This window comes from Hypomesus transpacificus, chromosome 12, assembly GCF_021917145.1.
Source record: "Hypomesus transpacificus isolate Combined female chromosome 12, fHypTra1, whole genome shotgun sequence".
Lineage (NCBI taxonomy): Eukaryota > Metazoa > Chordata > Actinopteri > Osmeriformes > Osmeridae > Hypomesus > Hypomesus transpacificus.
Window position 1 is genome coordinate 7,783,610 of NC_061071.1, and position 22,263 is coordinate 7,805,872.

At 46.8% G+C, this 22,263-nt stretch overlaps 1 protein-coding gene across 3 annotated transcripts in view; it reads left to right on the forward strand.

The window, feature by feature from the left end:
* The window catches only part of LOC124474578 (rho GTPase-activating protein 6-like), a 45,006-nt gene extending 27,527 nt beyond the window's left edge, over positions 1-17,479 (forward strand). For 2 of the 3 annotated variants that reach the window (XM_047030877.1, XM_047030879.1), the window contains exons 2-13: positions 4,051-4,210; positions 5,890-5,961; positions 7,865-8,139; positions 8,341-8,536; positions 9,015-9,070; positions 10,795-10,945; positions 11,440-11,588; positions 12,879-13,058; positions 14,151-14,242; positions 14,475-14,728; positions 14,822-14,905; positions 15,032-17,479. In XM_047030877.1, coding sequence (XP_046886833.1) covers positions 4,051-4,210; positions 5,890-5,961; positions 7,865-8,139; positions 8,341-8,536; positions 9,015-9,070; positions 10,795-10,945; positions 11,440-11,588; positions 12,879-13,058; positions 14,151-14,242; positions 14,475-14,728; positions 14,822-14,905; positions 15,032-15,612 — 2,250 coding nt within the window. In that variant the 3' untranslated portion in view covers positions 15,613-17,479. Of the gene's footprint in view, positions 1-114; positions 276-4,050; positions 4,211-5,889; positions 5,962-7,864; positions 8,140-8,340; positions 8,537-9,014; positions 9,071-10,794; positions 10,946-11,439; positions 11,589-12,878; positions 13,059-14,150; positions 14,243-14,474; positions 14,729-14,821; positions 14,906-15,031 lie in introns of all 3 variants that reach the window. The other variant, XM_047030878.1, reaches the window with a different exon arrangement.
* Positions 17,480-22,263: the final 4,784 nt, after the last annotated feature.

Genomic DNA, 22,263 nt, shown 5'->3' on the forward strand with positions numbered 1-22,263 from the left:
CACAAGTCAGCCATTACCCGTCAGAGTCAACGCCACCTGTAGAAAAAAAAAAGGAGAAAAAGAAAAAGAGAACATTCCTCCAGGGCGATCTCTTAACACGTCCTCTCTTCTCAGGGCCAAGGTGTCAGCCGGTATCCCTTATGAGACACGGGGCGGCCTCTCGGATCTCTCCCCAGATGTGTGCTGCGATGCTACGTCCGTCTCTCCAGATGACGGTGCGGGGCCGGGCGTGTTGTTTTTGGACGGAGCAGATGTTCCCGTTACATGCGCGCAAGGTGCATTTTTCTTCATGGCCTAGACGTTTCCAGTTCTGCCGTTTTGCTCCTGGTGTGAGGTGATTCGGCACGACTGCCTGTCCGCGTTGATACAGGCTTGTTCCCATGACACAGACAACAGAGATGATTTTCTCAAACTTTCAAAAACCACCATAGCAGTGTTCTTTTTTTGTTTCTGGGGGGAATTAAACCGTTACCACTCTCATGTGACAATTACAATGGATTACAATACAACAAAACACAATGTTCCATGTCATTGTCAGTCTGTTCCATACGTCAATTCAATTTAGCAGCAGTAGTTTTTGAACAGGGGCACCCATTGCATGCATGCAATATGGATGGCTTGCTGTCAATAAGCTATCAGCCCAATTACAATCCTACTGGTGAATTTATTTGCATGTTCGGTGAGAGCTGTGTCACTTTACATTATTGAAGAACGTCAGATTAGTTAGTGGCACATTTAGACTATAGACTCTGAAAACTGTACATTGTATATTCAGTCATAGAGTGACATATTAAACCTATGCTTTGGCCTGTGTTTAAGATAAACATGTTTTCAATAAGCTAGGGCCACAGTGGGTAGACATGGTAATGGATATAATCAAGCAGAATATAAATTATTGACATTGGCAGAGGGAGGGCCAGCCAAAGCTATTGCTTAGAAATCCAACTTCAAATCACTCCAGGTTTTGTTTCCCTAGGTAATAGTATTGTTTGAGTACAGTACATTATCCATAATACTGTCATTCTGTTAGAATACTTTCTAAGCGTCCAATGAATATCTAGTCAAGTCTTCACAAGGTGTGCTTTGTACAGTATATGGTTAGGGTGAACTTGATCTATTTTATATTTTCTGAATTCTCACCCTGAAGCCCAATCCAATATGCTGGTTCAGTGATTGTCCATTTGATGCAGGTTGCCATAGAAATGTTGCCTCATATCCTGCAGCATTTGATTCTCTGTGTACATGTTGCCACGGAAACTAGAAAACATTATTCTTTTGCTTCCGTTTCTATTCTGTCCTTGAGTATTGAACAAATTCAAACCAACCATGCACAGCATATTAGTCAGGATTCTAATGAATCTATGATGTACCAACGAAAGCTTTGGTTCTGAAATAACATTAATGCAAGGACTTGTGTATTGAAACTGTGGTATGGTACTGTAGTAGTGATGCTGTACTGTGGTGTAACTGTTGAAAGGAAGCCTGAGGGATCCATCTTGATTACGCAAATGCAACCCTCAACCCTGCCAGTTTGCGTGCTACAGCGGTGAATTGCCAAATAAAGATTGTCGGTTTATCTGTGGTCAATATTTCAGATCCAGATGCTGAACAAGTTCATTGTTTAATAGAAGAAAGCTTTGGGGGTTTCTGAAGAAAAACTATTCCTGATGGCTCAGATGGACCACAGACATATTACTATTTGCGTCCTCCTGTGCACTTAATTCATCCAACCATGCAGTGGATCTCGACCATACGAGCCAACTGATGTGCCCCACTGATAGTTTGTGCTATGTGTTGTCAACATTTCTGTCAGAATATTCCAACTTCTTGGCGCATAAGATTTTTTCGTGAAGCAAAAATATTGAATCATATCATTAGTTATAGTTGTAAAATAAACTAAATAAGATTATGGCTCTATAACAGGATGTCAACAACATCTTCTCTTTGTAGTTATAATATCGATACTCTGCATAACAGGATGATTTTATTAAGGTGACCAGTTGGTATGGCAACCAGAGTGGGATGCTTAGCAACAAAAGAAGGGAAACTGCTTAATTTTCACTCCAAATATGATCTCAAACATTAAAGCTTTTAATATATTATTAGAAACTTACAGTCTCTGTCAGAAACGATTAGACCTTTTATTCACGTACTATCCAGCTCATTGACAGTGGGCTCAGTTGTTAGATTAGATTTGGAATTATTTGTGAAATGTCAGTCCACCAATGCCTTTTACATGCCAACTTCCTGCTTGTGTCTAGTCAGATGGACGAGACACGGACTGTTCTGGTAGTTTGTATTGAGGCGCAGAAGCAGACACGATGTGTGTGCTGGAAAAAGGGATGTTGAAAAATGCAGAGAGGTGGTGTGATGGAGCAGTTACCCTCTGTTTATATGATGAGAAGACCATGCGTGTCAGACCATGTGGTTCTTGAGGGCAGGGCTTGGTGACTGAACTGTAGGACTGAGTAGAGTGTGTTTAAGATTTAGATTGTAGCAACTGTAATCAGCTCTGAAGACACCAGGCCAAGGATGAAATAGATCTGATGACACACAACCTGCCCTAATATTGATAGTTGGGGACAGGGAAGTGAAACATGTATTAGAATCCTCATGGCAACAAGATAAACAGTTCAGATCTAGCAGCAAACATTATCCACAACCATCCAGTTGCAGAATATTATTCAGCGCTTACCCTAGCCACTTTGATATTGGAAAAATGGGTCAAAGTTCAAACGGATCTGATGGCTGCACACATAATATTTTGCCTTCTTTTTACTACCGTCACTCTAGAGTGGTGGAGAGAAGGGAAAAGCAGATGAGCGGGTTGGATTTGGTCACGCTCTTCTCGAAACTGTGGATTGGCCAAGTCGGAGTGCTTTCAGCAGCGGGACCACTGTTCCATAAACATTCCAGAGACGTTCCTTAGACGTTCCTTAGCCTGACAAATTAGGCGCCATCCATTCTAGTCAATCTCCTGCCTAGCTGGATAACTGAGGCATGGTGGCAGCCCCTATTTTCCCAGCTGTTTCTCCATTCTTTCCCTGAACCTCACCACCGCAGCACATTGACGAGCACATTGAGTCGTCCTTCAGCAGCCCTCAGGCTATGTAAGGGCCCGTTGGAGGGGACCAATACGGAACCGAGGCGTCACACCCCCAGCTGGCCAGGGACAGACTCCGCAGAACAGCGGTGCTTTCATACATGCCGGGCAAGGCTACGCTAGACTAATGAAATGGTCTATTTTGGAGCGTGTTGTCCCGCTGGCTGGTTCCTCGTTAGGGTCGCGTTAAGGAGGGGTGGGGGGGGGCAGGGAGGTGGGGGGGCAGGCTTGGCCGATCTCAGCTGTGCAGGGTAGGCTTTTTCTACATCTTGTTTTTGGCCCTCTTTAGAGAACGATGGGATGGTTTCATCAAGTTGTTTTGGGAGCTCAAGGTGAGGGTTTTGAAGGTAAGCCAAGAGAACCATCCTCAGTACTCTTGCAGAAACGTACGCCTGCATGAATGTGAGCTGCATGAGAAAATCGTCTTCAGCATTTAGTTTGAGCAGGATTCTTTTTCCCCTCCCCATGAGAACCTCCATCTGAAACGGTATGTTCCAAAATACATATCTCAAATGTACATCTTTAAGCGGTAGCAGCGATGCAAAGTCTACTGCTCCCCCGCTCTCCCCAAACCTGGCAAAGTCATCAGCAGTAGTGCATCAATGCCCCCTGTCTGCCCACGCTCAGAGATGACATAGGGGAATGCAGGCTCATAGATCCTGGGATTCAGAGACTTATGAGTTCATTAGGAAGCTCCTTTGGGCTGCCTGCCAGTCCAGCTCTTCCTATCCACTGTACTCGTATTACTTCTCTCTTTTCCTCCTGTCTATGCAGGTGCGGCAAGATCTCCTCCTGAAGCGCTGCGACTTGCTAATCGTAATGAGTCCACTGCGATTCTGTGACGCTTATTGTGTAGAGACGATTCATGTGAATTGTGGCCGATGGAAGTCATTGTGGTCGCTCTCAGCCCTGGCAGAGTTGGTGACAAATATTTCCCTCTCCTCTAGGGTGACTTCACCTGGAACAGCCTGTCAGGGCGGAGTGTGCATCTCACACCTGTGGCCATCCAGAGCCTATCAGAGCTGGAGAGGGTGCGGCTACAGGAAGTGGCGTTCAACCGCCTCCATCAGGACTACGACCTGGGCTGCCAGATCACCATCCCTAAAGGTGTGTGTGTGTGTGTGTGTGAGAGAGATCCTTATATTGAGACATGAAAAGGAAGATGAGACAAAGAAGGAAGAAAGATATGCCGTTTGTGTCTGTCTCACTGCAAGTCTTGTCAGTAAGCTGTGTTTGTTCAGTCCTACAAATATGTTAGCACAGATAGTAATGGATCAAGGCTTGGCCTACTTTGGGACCAATCCCATTGAGCTCTTTGGAGGACCCGACAGTGTTTGGGGAGGCCGTGAGCACACATGATTTGAGACGTAAACTTCAGTTCACATGATACCCCACAGCACTTTTGGATGCGACAGCCACATCTGTTTAACAGTCAGGTGACTTTTTAGGCCCCAAAATATACATGTACATTATACGGCAGCTGTAGCCTGAAACTCAGGCAGTCAAACAATGTAGAGGGCTATATATTAGCTTGGGTCTGCATTCCTGCAGAAGGTTATACATCTCTCCACAAAGATTTAATGCGTTTGTCTGTGTTCCTTATGAATTCCAGAACTCATGCGCCATGTGCTAGTGAGATATTTCAGCACCACGAGTGTGGTTTTTTCACTCGGCTGGTTCAGTTATTTATCTTGCGCTGTGGGCTGGATTGCCCGCGCTCAGAGGCCCACGATGCTCCAAAAAAGAGAAAAGAAAACGGCTTGTTGGATCATTTCACGAGTCATTGGAGTTGGGGAGAGAGGACTGGAGGTTCCTGGGATTTCCGTGCAGCTTTGCTCGCCATCTGACAAGAATCCAAACCATTTCCTCTCTCTCTCTCTCTCTCTCTCTCTCTCTCTCTCTCTCTCTCTCTCTCTCTCTCTCACTCTCTCTCTCTGTCTCTCTTGCTGTCTCTCTCTCTCTCTTGCTGGCTCTCGCTCTCTCTCTTTCTCTGTCCTTCCCTCTTAATTTCAGAGCATGCGTCTATGTCATGTCTTCCAGACACCTTTCTTTCTTTTCTCTACCATTCTCTAGCAGCCTTTTTTCTCAACCACTTGTTCTCTTTCCCTTGCTTTCTATGGCTTCTTTCATATTTCTCTCTCAACATTAGTCGCTAAACACAATTAGTCTAAGTCGAAGGCTCTTATTGCACCTTTCACCAAGCGGAGCGGTCATGGTTTTGACCATGAGGGAATGATGTGGTCAGATGGACCAAAAGTCACATTTACACTCCCAAAAATGTGATAAGTTGAGGTTAACATCTCTAGTGGCAGAATCAGCTCCAGCTATCTTCTTGGTCAGACATGTTGGCTTTTGAAGACCAAGCAGGATCCCAACACATCATCCAAGCCAACAGGGTTTCCTGAACATTAATCATCATTTTAGGGTTCATAGATCATGTTGACAGTTGGTGAAACACTTTCTTCTCTCCTAAGTCATCCTCAAAATCAATTCCACATTTGTACTCAGTAGAACCTACAAGAACCCATTTCTTAGCAATATTTTGAGTGAGTGTATTCATTAATAAAAGGTTTTAGCCTAAAAAATAAAACCCTAACACAAATACATGCCAACCACTCTTTCCTTCCTCCCCTCTTAATAAAAACAATTCAAGGTTATCTATTAAGTCATCTATCAATGTATTTGCATTTCAGTGGCTTGATTTGGACCTGTTGTAGATCACAATATGCTGGGACTGTAGAATACAAAGTGATTAACAATATTTTCTCATTTCTTTCTACTCGTAGATGGACAGAAGAGAAAAAAATCTTTGAGGAGGAAACTTGACTCTCTTGCAAAAGAGAAGAATAAAGACAAAGGTATGTGAGCTGCTGCCACCTCTGATTTCAGGAAGATACAGATTGAGTGACACAAGCTAAAATCGCAAATCCAAGGCTTTCAACTTCCCTTCATCACTGTTTGAAGGATTAGACGAGGAGTTCTCTCGTTAAAAAAAATTCACATCGGTATTTAGTCTGTTCTGACGGTTTGTGAAGAGAGCAGTGAACTTGTCTTTTGACGTAAACACCAGGTGAACAGTAGGGTTCTGAAAACTATATTTAGAGGATCTGTTTAGATGTCATATTTAGAAGAAAGGAGTGACTCCTTGTAAGGGGACTGGGCTGAAATACACAATCTCGACAGACAGCTTTTGGCTCGGAGCAGCAAATCTGAAGAGGAAGGAACTGAGATAGGGAGAAAGGAGTAAAAAAAAAAAGAAAATCATTTCAATTCGCTCACATTTGCTTCCAAGCTTTTGAGTCTTTCAACTGCTTCCTGGCCAGTTCTTTCATGTAAACATGAACTTATTTTTACCTCTCTTTGATGCTTCGATGCCACGGTTACTTTGTTCCCTTCATGGTGACAGCCATCAGCTTGGGCCACACACACTGGCTGCAGCAATATTTACATCTCGCCTGTATTGCAGTATACTGGTAGTATTTTGTGATAGAACATGTTCGAAGATATTTGTTTTCGTTGCTGGCGCCATGTTGTGTGTTGTGAGGCTCCCTCATGCTTTATGTAACCACATTTGTTTTCTGTGTCCCAGCTTTTGCTTCCAGCTGTCATGAAGTGAGTTGTTGTATATGTGGAGTGAACTCATTGTGTCATGGAGTGTGGCTGCACATAAACCATGTCATTACTTTCACATCACACACGCGCGCACACACACACACACACGTGCACACACACAGACACACATACACACACACATACACACAGCTGGACTGTGTTTTCTTAACCGCTCGCTCATCCTAGCTGCGGAGGGAAACGTGATGATGTATACGCACGTGACGTCACGCCCTTCTCTCATCTCCAGAACAGTGTTCTCTGCTTAGACAGGATCTGACATGAGGATGTCTGAGCAGAATCACCTGGCAGACACCTGTTGGATCCTGATGGGGAATAAGATGATCTGCAATATATTTTGCCCTAACTTATTAAATTTTTTGTCTTGTTAATCACAAAAATGTTGTCAATAAAACTCTCTGTCTTGTTTGTAAATACACCTGTCAGGAGTTTTCCTGGGCTGCATCTAGATAAGCTTAATTTCCCCTACTCATACCTTCTATGTTAGCAGACCTGGCCCTCCCTCCCTCCCTCCCTCCCGCCCCCCACCCCACCCCCCCCCCCCCCCACCACCCCACCCCCCAGACAGTGACAGAGATTATGGCCTAGAGGCAAGTGATCACACAACTCTTGTTAATTGAGTTTCTCTCGTCGGCATGAGCGCCGTCTAAAAATGACTTGCAGAGAAAGCCAGCTGTTTCTGGGCCATGTTGTCCTCTCCAATCTGGTCCGGTGAACGTGGCCGGGGTTATGTGCACAGAGATCTTTTGTTGATTTAGGGCTGAAGAACTCTCTCTACGTTTTCTGAGTAGTCGGAAAAAGCTGGCTGAGCAGTTTTTATCAGATTCTGTTGAAGCCTTTTTTATTCTAAACATGTGTCGACTTTATCTCTTTATGGCTTGTTCATTAAACAAAGATCCAGCTGAGGTAATAAGAAGTTTATTTGGAGATTTATTTGATGTCTATAATCCTGAAAGTTTACCAAGTCAGTACACTCGATGCAGTTTTTTTATTCTCATTAATATCCCGCCTTACTTTCTCTCACTTTTCCTCTCTCTCTCTCTCTCTCTCTCTCTCTCTCTCTCTCTCTCTCTCTCTCTCTCTCTCTCTCTCTCTCCCCCTCTCTCTCTCCCCCCCTCCCCCTCCCTCCAGAGTGTGTGACCCATGCCTTCGGCATGCCCCTGTCCCAGGTGATCGTCAACGACCGCACCCACAGGCAGCGGCAGGACCACCTGCGGCAGGACGCTCCCCCCCGGGACGAGCAGAAGGACAGCACGGACCTGGTGTCCTCCATCCTGCAGTTCGCCACCAAGCGGCCCGCCAAGGAGCTGTCCAGCAGCAACTCCTCCCTGAGCTCCACCTCGGAGAACGCCAACGAGTCCACGTCGCCCAACACGCCCGAGGCGGCCCCGCGGGCACGCAGGAGGGTGAGCCACACCTGCCTGACCACCTCCCTCCCCCTCTGTCTGTCGGACAGCTGTTCGACAGCTCTCGTCTCTCCCCCCTCTTGAGGTTTACAATCTGCGTGTGTGTTTCTGAGTCGTCTTCTCTCAAGGAAGGGCTCCAGCTTTCTTTTTGCCCGTTTTGCTACGGCGCTCTCTGACCGTGTGTCGTGGTCTCTCGGGCAGGGCGGGATGTCTGTCGACTCCATCACAGACCTGGACGATAACCAGTCTCGCCTGTTGGAGGCGCTGCAGCTGTCTCTGCCCGCTGAGACGCCCAGCAAGAAGGAGAAGCACCGGGACAAGAGGCTGAGCCTCAACCCCATCTACAGACAGGTGCCCCGGGTGGTGGACAGCTGCTGCCGACACCTCGAGAAATATGGTAAACAGCCCCGATGCTTTGTATACGTGTCCGGAAGGGGGTGGCCTACTTCTGGCCTGTGTCTGTTTGTTGAGTGCGAGCTCGCAGTGGAAAGCGGTGCATCACCTCTCCACGCACGTACTGAGTGAAGGGGTGAATGTTGAAACCTCACAATGCCAACCAGTTGGTCAAAATGAGCTTTTGCTCTTGTAGTCCTGACTCAACATGACACTTGTGGCTCCCTTCACACTGTACGGCACACCAACCATCAACATGACCCCGGCGGCTCCCCTCTGGTTTTCATACGCATGTTTTGGTCTGTGAGCTCCAACTTCGTAGCGCCCCGCTACCGCACGTCCCGGCGTTGCTTCTCTCCTTTCTGTTTTCCCAGCAGCCCCGGCTGGAAGAGCTCGTTGTTTTCTTTCGTATGAGGTGTGGTCTGTTTAGGTAGCCTCGGCTGTCCTCCTCGTGAAGGGTCACGCTGTCCTTCTCTCCACAGGTCTGCAGACGGTGGGGATATTCAGAGTGGGCAGCTCCAAGAAGAGAGTGAGACAGGTAATTATTGTTGTAGGATTGTGAGGGGAGCAAAGACATGAACGATAACCCTGCTTTGTTCCTAGCCAGACGCCCTGCATGATCTGCCCCGGCCGATGTGGCATTCACGACGAGAGCATTTGTAGTTGCGTAAACGTCGCGCAAGCCCAGGTTAGAATCACAATCATCTCGTCTCGGTCCGTTCCTCTGAGGTTGTGAGGTTGAAAAACAAATCGAAATGAAAATATGACACGCTAATGAAAAACATAGTGTGGATGGAGTTTAGCTGTAGCTAATGGAGTGGACCTGGTCTTTCATGGCCCCGCAGCTTCGGTGAGCTGAGCTACTTAGCATTAATTCAGCATCTTATTAAAGGAAGTGGAGCAGAGCGGCTTGGCCCCTGCTGAAGAGGCCAGCCTCTCTGTACTCACGGAGGCTGTTTAAAAAGAGACGCCGCGGGCCTTAATGCCGCATTTGTAATTCAAGCAGGCTTTTAGCTGCTCCCCGCCATCTCGGGGCTACAGTAGCTGTTGTTGTGATGGCTGTTGTCTTCTCTGCCCATGTGTGCCCTTAGGCTGCGTCTCCCCCCCCCTCTCTCTGCTTGTACTCCTATGCCTCGATATCTGAGTCCATCTGTCTGTGTCTTGTTTTTCGTTTTTCTTTTTCTTCTTTGTGTTTGTCTGACATTTGGTTTTTCTGTCTTTCTTTTCTTTCCTCTCTGTCTGTATCTGTCTTTCTCTCCCTCTCTAAGCAGCAGCATATTCTGTGTGGACTAGTTTTGATTATTCGGACCCCCCAAAAATGTAATCCAATCCTACTTGTTGTTGGACAGTGATCCGTGTGAGTTTAGACCAGTTTGAGCTCTGGCCTCCATGTCTTCTTCTTCTGGGTTAGCTTTGCTCTGTATGCTCACAATGGCAGATTTGTATCGGGTTTTCAAGTCAACAAAGAATGGCACTGCCAGCAGCTCAACTGTACCCTGCCTACTGTTGGTTCAGCAAGAGGACATTCTCCCAATCAAGGGATTTATTTTCAGTGTCACTCTCCTAGTAACCCCAATGCATCCTGTGGACCAAATCAAACATGTCACGTTAGTCTGTGATTACTGACCCATGTTCATCATGATTCCATGATCTGTTCCAGAATGTTTTTTCTCAAAGAATTTGATCTTGCAATACTATTTAGGTATGGTGTCCAATATATTTTTATTCCTGAGCCTTCGAAAATATACCTCTTTATCTTACTGGACCATAGTTGAGCCTATTTAATCCTGAGTAATGCCCGGGTCAGATTGCGGGCTGTAAGCGGGCTGAGATTTTGAACACGGCAGGTCAGACCGGTTCTGTGTCAGTGAGCTCAAGGTCACCTGGGGGATTCACGGGTCGCTGAGGGCAGTTGAACAAGACGACCTGGTTCAGTGTGGACATGCGACTTTTAGGTGCTTGTTGAACATGTTTTGTGGTGGTGTGTACACGGTAAACAGACCGTTTGCCTTCGGTGTGAAATACTTCTGAACCACTGTTCTTTCTCTCTACCCTCCCCCCCCCCACTGCCACACCATCTCCCAAACCTCTGTCATTTTTCGCCTGTTTCCTCCCCCTCTTTACACCCCTCCCACACCCTCTCTCTCTCTCTCTACCCCCCCCCCCCCCCTCTCTCTCTCTCTCTCTCTCTACCCCCCCCCCCCCCCCTCTCTCTCTCTCTCTCTCTCTCTCTCTCCCTCTCTCTTCCTCTCTCCGTGTCAGCTGAGGGAAGAGTTTGACCGGGGCGTTGACGTCCAGCTGGACGAGGAGCACAGCGTGCACGACGTGGCCGCCCTGCTCAAGGAGTTCCTGCGCGACATGCCCGACCCCCTCCTCACCAAGGAGCTCTACACCGCCTTCATCAACACCATGCGTGAGTGGCACACGGGCCTTCCCCTCCCGCCCTGCCCTCGGCTGGCTCCTGCCCCTGCCCAGTGTGGACTCGCCCGGCTCTCTCCCACCCCCACGGGTCCTCTGTGAACTGCGCCGCGTTGGGTTTTCAGCCACGACCATTAGTTCCATAGCTCCGTCGGTCGGTGGGCCGTTCCACAGACGGGGACGCGTTTGTTGGACAAGTCACGCTTGTTCATAAACAAACCAATCCAAGGCACTCGTCTCCCAGAAAGTTTAAAAGCCCTTATTGAGATTACAATTTCATGGTGAAAAAAAAACTAACAACATTGTACATGTTAACAATAAAGCTGGGATAAAAGCCCACGTGTAGCGGCACAAACAGCCTCCTTCAGGGCGTGAAGGTCCCGCTTGTTCGTATTGATCCTGCCTCAAAGCGCCATTGTAGCACATCCATATAGGGTTCACGCTCGATGGATAAAGCCGTTCACGTGTGCTCGATGTGTTCCTCTCTAGTGTTGGAGCCCGAGGAACAGCTGAGTGCCACCCAGCTGCTGGTCTATCTGCTCCCAGCATGCAACTGTGACACGCTGCACCGCCTCATCGAGTTCCTCTCCACCGTGGCTGCCCATGCCCACGACGCGCACCTCAAAGATGGGCAGGAGGTGAGGAGGATCCTGGTTTTGCATCGCAGGGCAGCACGGACGGGTGGTGCCGTCCTTCTTTTTTTTGGACTGTTCTGTGGATAGAAAGGCACAAAAGGGCTTCTGAGGGGTCTGAATTACGGGCTGCTACCAACTCAACCACATGCTGAGGGCATGCCTATTAGCCACTGATAAGTATAAGAAGCTTACAGACATTGCATTTGTCTTGTGTTAGCACCCAATTATTGGGGTACTTAGCAGCTCATATGGATAAGTGTTTGCGGTTGATGACAATTGTATTCCCTAACTGACTGGACAGGGCAGGGCATTTTCTACTCAATTTAACTTGCGATAGTGTGCAGAATAGCAACCACTCTACTTTAAGTCTACACTGCTGATAATGTGTGTAGCTTATGGATTTGTAACGTATCGAAACGACCTCAGGTCAGCTGTTTCTTAAATGCATGCAGTGAATGAAGCTTTTGCAAAGCAACTTCAGTAAGCCTTCGCCAAGCCGTGATTCTAGCAAGACGCGTCGAGCAGAGAGAAACGCATCGCCTCCGTTTATCTGGGATCAGGGTTCCGGTGGGTTCCGGCGGGTGCTGGCAGGGCCTGGTGTTTCTGTGGTTTTCTCCCGCTGGTCCTCTCTCCCACACCACGCTCCATTTGTCCCCTGTGTCCTTTCCCACACGGTCCGCCCCGCTATCTGGGATCAGCACAGGAAGTGAGCTCATTTCACGCTCGGGGGGGGGGGAGGGGGGGTGACGACAGCTCGGCGCTTTCATCACGCTCGTGTCCTGCTCTCTTGCTGCTCTTTGGGGAAACCGAGTTGCGGAGGGGGCGGGGTTCTTTTCCCCCCTTGGGAATCAATAAAGTACGTACTGCTACAACATGTCATTTTGGTTCTGCTTTAGGATGCAGTGGGGGGGGGGGGGGCAGAGGAGAGGGTGAATGAGACTCACATGAGAAGGGAGGGGAGTGATGGTGGTGGCGGGGGTGGGGGGGGTGTTGCTGGTGGATGGGGGGGGGGGGGGGGCAGACTCTGAGCACTTGCCCACCACAATACTGGGATGTAATCTTGGAGGTGTGTGACGCACGGTGCCCCGTTGGCTCCCTCCATCTGGGAAAAGGGCTATTTTGGGGGAAAGATACGCGGCACGTCCTGTGCAGCTTTTACATGTCTGTCTCCAGTCGATTGCCCGTGCAAGACGTCTCTTATTGTGCGGTTTCATTCACACAAGCCTGCCTTCTGTGTGTGCCTGGTACCCGACATACATCTAACCTCCATGGTGTTGTGGGTTTGTCTCCCAGCTGACAGGGAATAAGATGACCTCTTTGAACCTGGCCACCATCTTTGGGCCCAATCTCCTCCACAAGCAGAAAAACTCTGACAAGGAGTTCAGCGTCCAGAGCTCCGCCCGGGCCGAGGAGAGCACGGCGGTGATCGCCGTCCTCCAGAGACTGATAGCCAGCTACCAGACTCTGTTCATGGTACGTTGTGGATGGGGAGGGGGGGGGTGTTTGTGTGTCTGTGTGTGTCTGTGTGTGCCAGAGCATGCCTACTTTCCTCTTCTAAAGTATCAAATGTCGTCCAGCAGGTTTCAGTGATGTGGTAATTACACAGATAAATCCATGGAAACCGTCTCAAATCAGTCACACGGGAGTCTCCACTCCCACCGTCTCAGCTGGAAGGCCCGGCAGACTGTTGAGACGGTGCAAAAGGAGTCAGATAGTCCGATAACCGTGGAATACGTTTTGAACCACACGGTATCCATCCAGTTCACTTCAATTATCACTGCCTCACTCCCACCTCTCTCACATTCTCTCTTTCCATCTCTCTCTCTCTTTCACCCTCCCTTCTGCGGTGCCACTCTGTAACACATTCCTGCGCCGTGTTTAAGTTTGCAGATTCCCCTGGCTTAGCAGACAATGGCTCGGTCTAAAGCGGGGAATCAGAGCCGTGTGTGGCTCAGTATGGCAGCGGAGACTCCTGTAGGTTCAGGCTCAGCCGCACAGGGCCGCCACATGAGACGGTGCCAGAGGGTCGCACTCACCAATCCATCCGCCTGCGTTGTGGCACCACGACTTTGGTCAACAGCCTCCCTCCTCGTTCCTCTAGGTGGAGGGAGTTAGGGGTGACTTAGTGTTTCGCCAGGACTGAAATATGACACCCCGATGTTTTAGGCTTAACCGGGGGCTAGTTTCCTGGAGTGTGCATTCCTGGCGTAAGCCAATAAGGAAGTTTGGTGATCGTTTTACCTTTCATGGGTCGCTGCAAGCTTGGAGACGTTTTTTCTCTCTAGAACACGGTGCTGCCCCACGGCAGAGTATTTCAGTAGGTGGTCAGTTTGTCATCAGTGTTTTGTTTGTTAAACAAAATTCTTTAATTATTTTTGTTCTCTTTTTGTTGTCTAAAATGGATGATTTGGTAAAGAGTGCCCCCTAGCCCCAATGCAACACAATTACATCATCAAAAGTATTCATAGTTTGGTTTAATCACTAAGTAGAAATGACAGTTCATTCAGGGTTCAGTGGATGAAAATGGGTAAAGGCATATATATATATTTTTTTTTTTTCATTTAGGTTCCTCCTGATCTGCAGAATGAAGTTCTGATGAGTCTGCTGGAGACTGATCCTGATGTGGTAGACTACCTACTCCGCAGGAAAGCATCCCAGTGAGTTCAGCCTCAATCATACACACACACATAACCACACCCGCTTGCACACACAAAGCCACAAAGCTGCAAGGATGCATACTGTGAAGTAAAACAAAAAAAAATGATTTGATTCATTCAAGATTGCCCTCCATCCTTACTTTCGCTCTCTACCCTCTCGCTCGCACTCTCTCTCTCCCTCTCTCTGTCTTTCCCTCTCTTCATCCTACCCCTGTAATCACTAACTCCGCAGGAGTCCAGACCTCCTGCGGTCCGAGGATCCCTTCTCTCTCAGCGAGCGCCGCTCTTCGAGTGATTCTAACAAAGCTTCCAGCGGAGAGGTCTCACCCTATGACAACAATTCCCCCGTCCTGTGTGAGCGGCGTGGGGAGGGCTGCAGCAGCCCGGGGTCTGAGCGCCTCTTCCGTGTCCCTGAGCAGTACACCCTGGTGGGCCAGGTGGCAGGGAGGGCCCGGGAGCCCGCCTCCAGCTCGTGGGCCGCCAAAGGTTAGAGGAGCGGGTCTGACTTTGGGCATGATGATGATGATGATGATAGGGAACTCAAAGCAGGTTCTAAAAGGTTCTCTGTGTTTCTGTCAGACACGATAACAGAGGAACATGTTAATATCTGGGGCGCCTGGCATTCCACTCTGAAGCCAGGACTTAAGGATCAAACATACACAGGTACTCACAAACATATGATTGCTTTACTGCATTTTTATAATATGAATGTGATATCATTTGAAATGTGGAACTATACTTTTCTGGGACGAAAGCCTCTTTGACATGAATTAATGTCCCTGCCTCCAGGTTCCCATGGCAACATGTCAGAGGGTAGCTCCCGCAGCTCGCAGGAAGGACTGGACGGTCTCCAAGGGGACGCCAGGCAGCTGGTACGACGGACCCAGACCTCGCTGGGCGTGGCCGAGTGCCGGCCCCACCCCCTTGTGACCCGTGTGTGCAGCAGCCCTCAGGGCTTGGCAGGGCGGCGACGCCTCCACCTCAGCCTCAACCCCATGACTGCTCACCTGAACGACCAATCAGCAGGGAGCAGCAACGAGGACCTCCCACAGGGCGGTGGAACCCGGCTCAGTCCCGCCCCGATGGCCAACCCGAGGAATGATGGGCGCTCCCCGCCTCCCTATAGCCTGTCCCCCAGGCTCCCTCCCACAGCCTCCCAGCTCCCCCAGGCGCCGGTTCCTTCCCCCCTCCGGCTCCCCCTGCAGGCTGGGAGGCCGACGCTGCAGAACCCGGCCTCCGCTTCCCCCTCCGCCGCAGACAGCATGGTGCCCATGAGCCCAGAGTGGCAAGACTGGCAGAGGGACCGGTGGCAGATCTGGCAGCTTCTGTCGTCGGAGAACGCAGACACGCTCCCCGAAACGCTGGTGTGAACTCGCCCCTCCCAGCTCACCTCCCCCCCGCCCCTCCCAGCTCACCTCCCCCCCACCCCTCCCAGCTCACCTTCCCCCGACTTCTTTCTCCCTCGCCCCATCCGTCCTGCCCTCTGTCCTTCTCTAAAACATGGCGCCATGGCGTTGTTTACATGTGCAGCTGCTGCCTTTCTTTGTATACACACTTGTGTCTTGTATACACAGCCACTACTGTTCCCCCTAGTATGCTATACGATTGATCCATTATTGGTGTGTCCTGTTGTCATGTTTGTATGCTTATCATCTATCGGTCTTTTCACCATTTTTGTCAAGGTGTTTTAGAAGGTATCAAAATTAACTGTCCACAAGACTTACCTCAAACCTAGTGTTGATAAACTCTTGCCAGATTTTTTCTTAACATTTTGAAAAGGAAGGTCAATGTCTGGCAACCATCATTAAGTTTTTACAAATAGGAACATATAAACAATTAGGAAGATATACGTGGGTTATCCAACCAAAGCCTGTAAAGTTTCTCTTTCATTTTGTAAATCAATCAATTTACAATATGATGTGTTCTTTATGTACAAATCTGGCCAAGACATTGCCTCCTAATACTTGTTAGTATTTGCTGTTGATATACAAATATGTCTATTTACTACAAGCATAGCCAAGAAACAAGGTCTGTACATATAAGCCTAAATAGAGCATATATTCAACATGAATATCTGTGATGCAACAGTTATCCCAGAGTACACAGTTTGTATATATTATATCAAAAACATAATTTCAAATATATTCATATGAACCTACCTAAGAGTAACTCTCTTTCACAGGCAGTAAAGGTAACTTGTGTGTCTCAACCTCTGATTAGGTCTCTGTTGAATGTAAAAAGCTTAGTGTATGTAGAAGCTTTAACTGTGATTAGCACTAAGAAGCATGAGCTGTGCCAAAGTCATCAACGTAACATGAAGTTGTTATCTTCTATGTTCGTTACTGTCCACTTGACTTGAAGTCTTTGAGTTCTCTGATGCACCTGAAAACTCAGCTCTCCCACATTCTCTCTTGGTAAGGATTAAAGTCAAGTTTTGAGTCAGTTTTCTTCAGTATTCTGGATAACTCTGGTCTCTTAAGTGGTAGCTATGTCATAGCTGCATGATCAGTGGGGGACACGGTAAAGCTTTTGTCGACTTTGTTATTTCAGATGGATCTGTCGGATTATGTCAATGTTAGGACTGCATGGGAATATTTTTCAAAGCAGATCAAAACAAATGTTGTACTGAAAATCTATTACCATATAGTTAAACCTTTTCTGCCACGTGGATATCCTTTGGGTACTATCACACTTTAATTACAGAGTAAAGTGTATATTTGCTGGCAAATATTGCACGTTGACTGTGGGTCAAGTGGTTCATGTTTTTCCTCAAACGGTTTAGATATTCACTCGATTGACACCAGACCGATGTCCCTCAGCATTATAGTAGATATGAGATATTTTGGTTGATCGCACACAGCACAGTAGACACACACATTTCTACATGTAATTGTTCCTATGGTGACAGAGCTTGCTGAGTATGCAATCCAAGCTCATCATTTTATGAAAGAAAAAAAAAAAATATAAGCAGTTGTTATTTTTAAGCACCTTTCAGTACCCCAAAGTGGGATGTGCCAGAGATCCTGTTTTTTGGTAAATGATTTGGTACCACAGAGTTTGCCAATTATTTTGTATCTTGTGATCTTTTTTTATTGTCTGTTACTCAGTATTGTAATTTAGGCATAACGGTTTTTACTCCAACAGTCTGAAAAGATGTGTTTTGATCAAATGTCTGCTTTTGTAATGAATGCCATCTTGGATGTGTCATGTTTGTATTAAAAATGAGAGTAAAAAGCATTTTGTTCTTTGTTGGTGATTTGCAGTTTTAGTCTCATGTCCGTTTTAGCTGGGATTGTATCTACAGCTATCTACATTCACTGAGGCACTCATCATCCACTGTCACACCGTTACAGGAGCACCACTAGAGGGCAGTCTATAGCTGTACTGGAGCGTTGTGTGGCAAAACTGTTGACAACCTCACATTTGGTTGGCAAATATTTGGAGGTGCATGGTTTTGTTTGTCGGTATTATATTGGGTATAAATGAGTATGCTCCAAAATACCACAAGCTCGTGGTAGAGCCCAAAGGAGTATACTGGATTACGTATGACCATGTAGTTTAGCATATTTCTATAAAGTATAAACTGTGCATCTTCGCGTAGGTGGAGAGAGAGAGGGGGAGGGGGAGAGTGTTGGAGAAATTGAAGATGTAACACATTTATCCTGTATAAGAATGATTCTGTGTTCAGCATTCCTTGTGTGTAGAGAGAAGCCTACCCCCAAATCTGGACTTTGGGTAACATGAGGCATACGTAAACAAGGTGACCTGGGCTGACCACTTTCTCTTACTGGAGAGGCCATAAAAGATGTCTGGCCTTATCTGTGTTGGGTGAATCATGTGGTCAAGCTTACAGGGGTCAAAAGGCACACACACGCACACACTCGAACACGCACGCACACGCGCGCGCCAGGTCTATGCAAGGAGTCAATGAAGAAGAGCAATGGAACATTTGCATGCCTTTGTCTTAACCAATGACTGTAAAGAGCGGTTTGCTTAAATAGCTAGCTAGCGCAACATGCTAGCGGACAAACTTGTAGCACAATGGGGTGTGATGTTTTGTCTCCTTGTGGGCCGGCCACAAGCAATAAAGCTTTCTTAAACTTGTTCACCGACTGACTGTGCAATGCTTGATAGATTAATACTTCTGACAGAGAGGGAGGGGGAGGGGGAGCCAAGATCTCCATATAATTTAAAATAAAGAAACTCAGATTAAAAGATTCCATTCTTGAGACTTAAATGCCTCTGTGAATCTGAAACCTTCTCAAGGCCCTTTACAGCACCATAAGATCTGAATATGAACCTTCAGGGGGATTATCAACAACAACCTATAAAGTAATGAAGTGATAATGATCTGTGTAAGTGTGTGTGCCATTGCCAGCGGCATACAGTCTAGTTAGCTCCTCTTTAGTCTCTTCTGAAGACCAGGACTGGTGCATACAGAATCCCACCCCCCACTTTAGTTTTGTAGAACTGTAGTATACTGGATTACGTACTACCATGTAGTTTAGCATATTTCTATTAAGTATAAACTACCAGAATTGTATTTGCATGTTTTTAAACCAAAACAGTTTGCCGTGAAAAATATATGTTCCTTGCAGTCCAAATTGCTGTTGATGGGGAACACATACCGCTACTAGGCCACAATGAGGCCGACTGAGTGTTCCAGGATAGCATTCAGCCCATGACCAAGCTTTCTGTCTCCAGTTTGGAAGTCCCGGTTTGTAACTGGAGCGAGACCCAAGGCTAACAGAAACCTCTTGGCCTTGTGAAGTGGTTCCTAGAACTCCACCCGCCTGTGGTTCGGTTCCCTCTCTGTTGTCCCAAGTTCTTCCCACACACCCCAGTTCGATGGAAAACCCTTCCAATGTCTAAAATAAAAGTTGAAAAATGTGTTTCCTCAAAAAGATGACCACACGCATTCCTCACTGCCTACAGTGTATTTTTCCTCTCCTTAAAAAACTCAACTATCAAGGATCAAGAGCAACGATTATTTGGATTGTTTATTTTACTTTTATTTTACCAGGCAGGTTAATTAAGAACATTTACTTATTTGCATAATCAGCCTTCTGTAGTGACAGGGATTGTGATTCAATCACAAAACACATTTTGTTGCAACCATACAATGCTTGAAAGAGTTTAGCTGATACAGTGATAAAGAAGAACTGTACTTCTTAGCATAATTTCTGTATTAACTGAAACCTATTTCTCAGTGGCACATTTCACATTTTCAATTAAAGTTCAAATGATGCCACTATAGGATAATGTGAAATGATGCTGTGTTGCTGACTGCCAAAGTGTGAAATTGAACAGTTGTTTTCGGCTTTGCATTGTTCATGTCTATTATCAGTGTGTGGTAGAAAGGGGACAGGGAATCTGACTATGTATTTAGCTCTTGTTCCTTTGTCCTTTTTTGGCTCATACCAGAGCCTGTTTTCTGGATATGAGCCTGATTCGAAATACCCTTTGCCTGGACCATGACAAAGAACACAAAGCAGCTTTCTTTCTGTGTCTAATGACATGGTTCCTAATAGTATTACCCCGCTGGAGAACACAATAGCATAGGAACTGGTTGTGTTCTTGCATGACAGTGTTTAACTTTGTTGATTTGGTGCTGCAGGGTTGTAAACAGTTGCACTCTTTGAGCTGCTCGTCAACAATTTGTTTTGTATTTTCACGGAATTTAGATCGGTTCATCTTGCGTGTGTGGTGTACGTTCGGCATTTTGCTGTGTACAGAAACAGGGATTTCAAATGTGATTTCAAATATTTTATGTAAGTTCATATGTCTAACTCAGACTAATTCTAAGATATGCATGTGCGTGGTGTGTTTTGCAGTTAAAGTTGAAACCAAAATGACTTATCTGACAGCAACGCCTTTGCTGTACCGCGGTCCCCATCACGCATTGCCCTAGAGCAGTCAAGTGTTTGCAGTTCTGACACCGACATATATCAGCAGAGGAAGTTTAGGTCCTAGTTTCAACGACATCATTACTATTTAACAGTGCAGTGAGTAAAATGTGAAAATCTCTTCTGTTTCTTCTTTTTCATGGAAACCCAATAACATCTTCCACATGAGCGTAATAGCTTGATGTAGCTGTAGGCTAGGTTTTGTATTTTTTTGGTATTTATTTCTGGACCAAAGACAGCCATGAATCAAAAGCACTGGCATACTTGGTAAACATACAGGCAGATGGGCAGCACCGCTGGCTTGTCTACAGCATGTTTGTGGCTGGGACAGGGACTTACTGTGATTTGTGTCCCACTTAGGGCACATGGCCTATTGCCATTGCGGCTTGAAGATGGCTCATTCGGAGCTGTTTTAGCAGCGTGAGGTAAAGGAAGAGGGAAGCTGTCCATCCGACCATGACACATCCACGTCTAGCCCCCAGGGGGTAGAGAGCGAGGGCGCCCTCCACATGTTCACTTGGATGGAAACAGATGCACACAAGCGCTGACGCAAAATGCATGCGCATGCAATTAGGCTCATGCACGAAGACACACTCACATGCACAAATATGTTATTTTCAATGGTTAGATGAGGTTGTCCTTCGCTTTTGACACATGTAGATATCGCTTCACTGTGCTCTGAGGGTACACTTGCCACACAGGTCTATTGGAGGTCACGGAAGTGTGTCTCAGCACAAGGAAAAGCTTCATTGTCAAGCCAACAATGACATTCTAACCATAACAGTCACACAACAGAAGAGAACGTTCAAAAAAGATTGCATTCCTTTCTTGACACTAGATACAAGTAAACAACACTCAGTTCCACAAACTTCACCCCAGCCCCCCCCCCCCCCCCCCCCCCCCCCCCCCCCCCACCCCCCCCCCCCGTTCAAGCAGTTGAGTAAAGATCAAACTCAACCTTGAGAGTCAAAAACAGCTGTTATCACTCGCCGTAAACCCGCATGTGTTCCATATCCTGCCCGGTCGATCAAAGCAGCCTGAAAAACTTAGCAACAGAGCGTGTTGGTGTGGTGAATCAGCCCTCTCAGATATTTCCTGTCTGTATCACCTGAAACAAACTGGATTCCTCTGGTCTGCCATGCTTCAGCGGTGAGCTTCCTGCTGATTCCATGCTCCAAGGAAGAATCGTTGACTTTCAGCTTTCGAGTCACACCTCAAACTATCTTATGGGAGCAAGTCACTCACAGACAGACTGGGTTGAAGGTCTTTGGCTTGTATCTCCAGTTGAGACAAATTCAACCAAAAACCTAGGACAAATCATTGGGTTTCTGCTTCTGTGATGGCGCCTGATTAATTACTTTTCAGCTCTGGCCTGCAGAATTCACAAACCACTGCATAGAGAGATGACAGATCACATACAGCCATGGATCATAGATGTCATACACAGTCTCCTAGCACCCATCTAAGTCGTTGATCAGCCTATGTCAGCTGTCATGAAATCTGGCACAGATGACTTAATACATAATTTAGGAGGTTTTTACGCAGTAGTGCTTTACAGGGTTGAATGATGAATGCTATACGCTAGACCATGAGATGGAATTGAGAGAACCCCTCTAAATTGTCCTTCAACATCTCAGTGAGAGAGAACGAAGGAAAGACCTTGGATCTAGACAACAAACACCAAGACATTTCAACCCCGACTCTGGAAAACATACTTTCAGTTTCAAGTCTCAAGACCTCAAATGAGTTTCAGTTTTAAGTCTGAAAGAAACAAACAAAAAAAAACAACTGCCACAAAATATTCCTCAGAAATAAAATGTCCCTCAGGGGTGTTTAGTTGGAAAACTAAACTGTGCACGTTCGATAAGTACCTCATCAGGGCCATATCTTCTCCTTCTCATTGCACAGTGCTCTCTCTGTTTCCTAGGTGACATGCTGTAGTCGTGTAGCTACTTGTGACTGGCTGAGAGCTATTTTCTGTTTAGTTTCCATCCGATCAGGTTGAACAATGCCTCCAGCAGGATCTCAGACACTAGTGGGTGTCTCAGAGAGTGTTATTGCTGCCAGGGACGATCGGTCTAACGATCCCTGATACAAATATTGTGCCAGCATGAT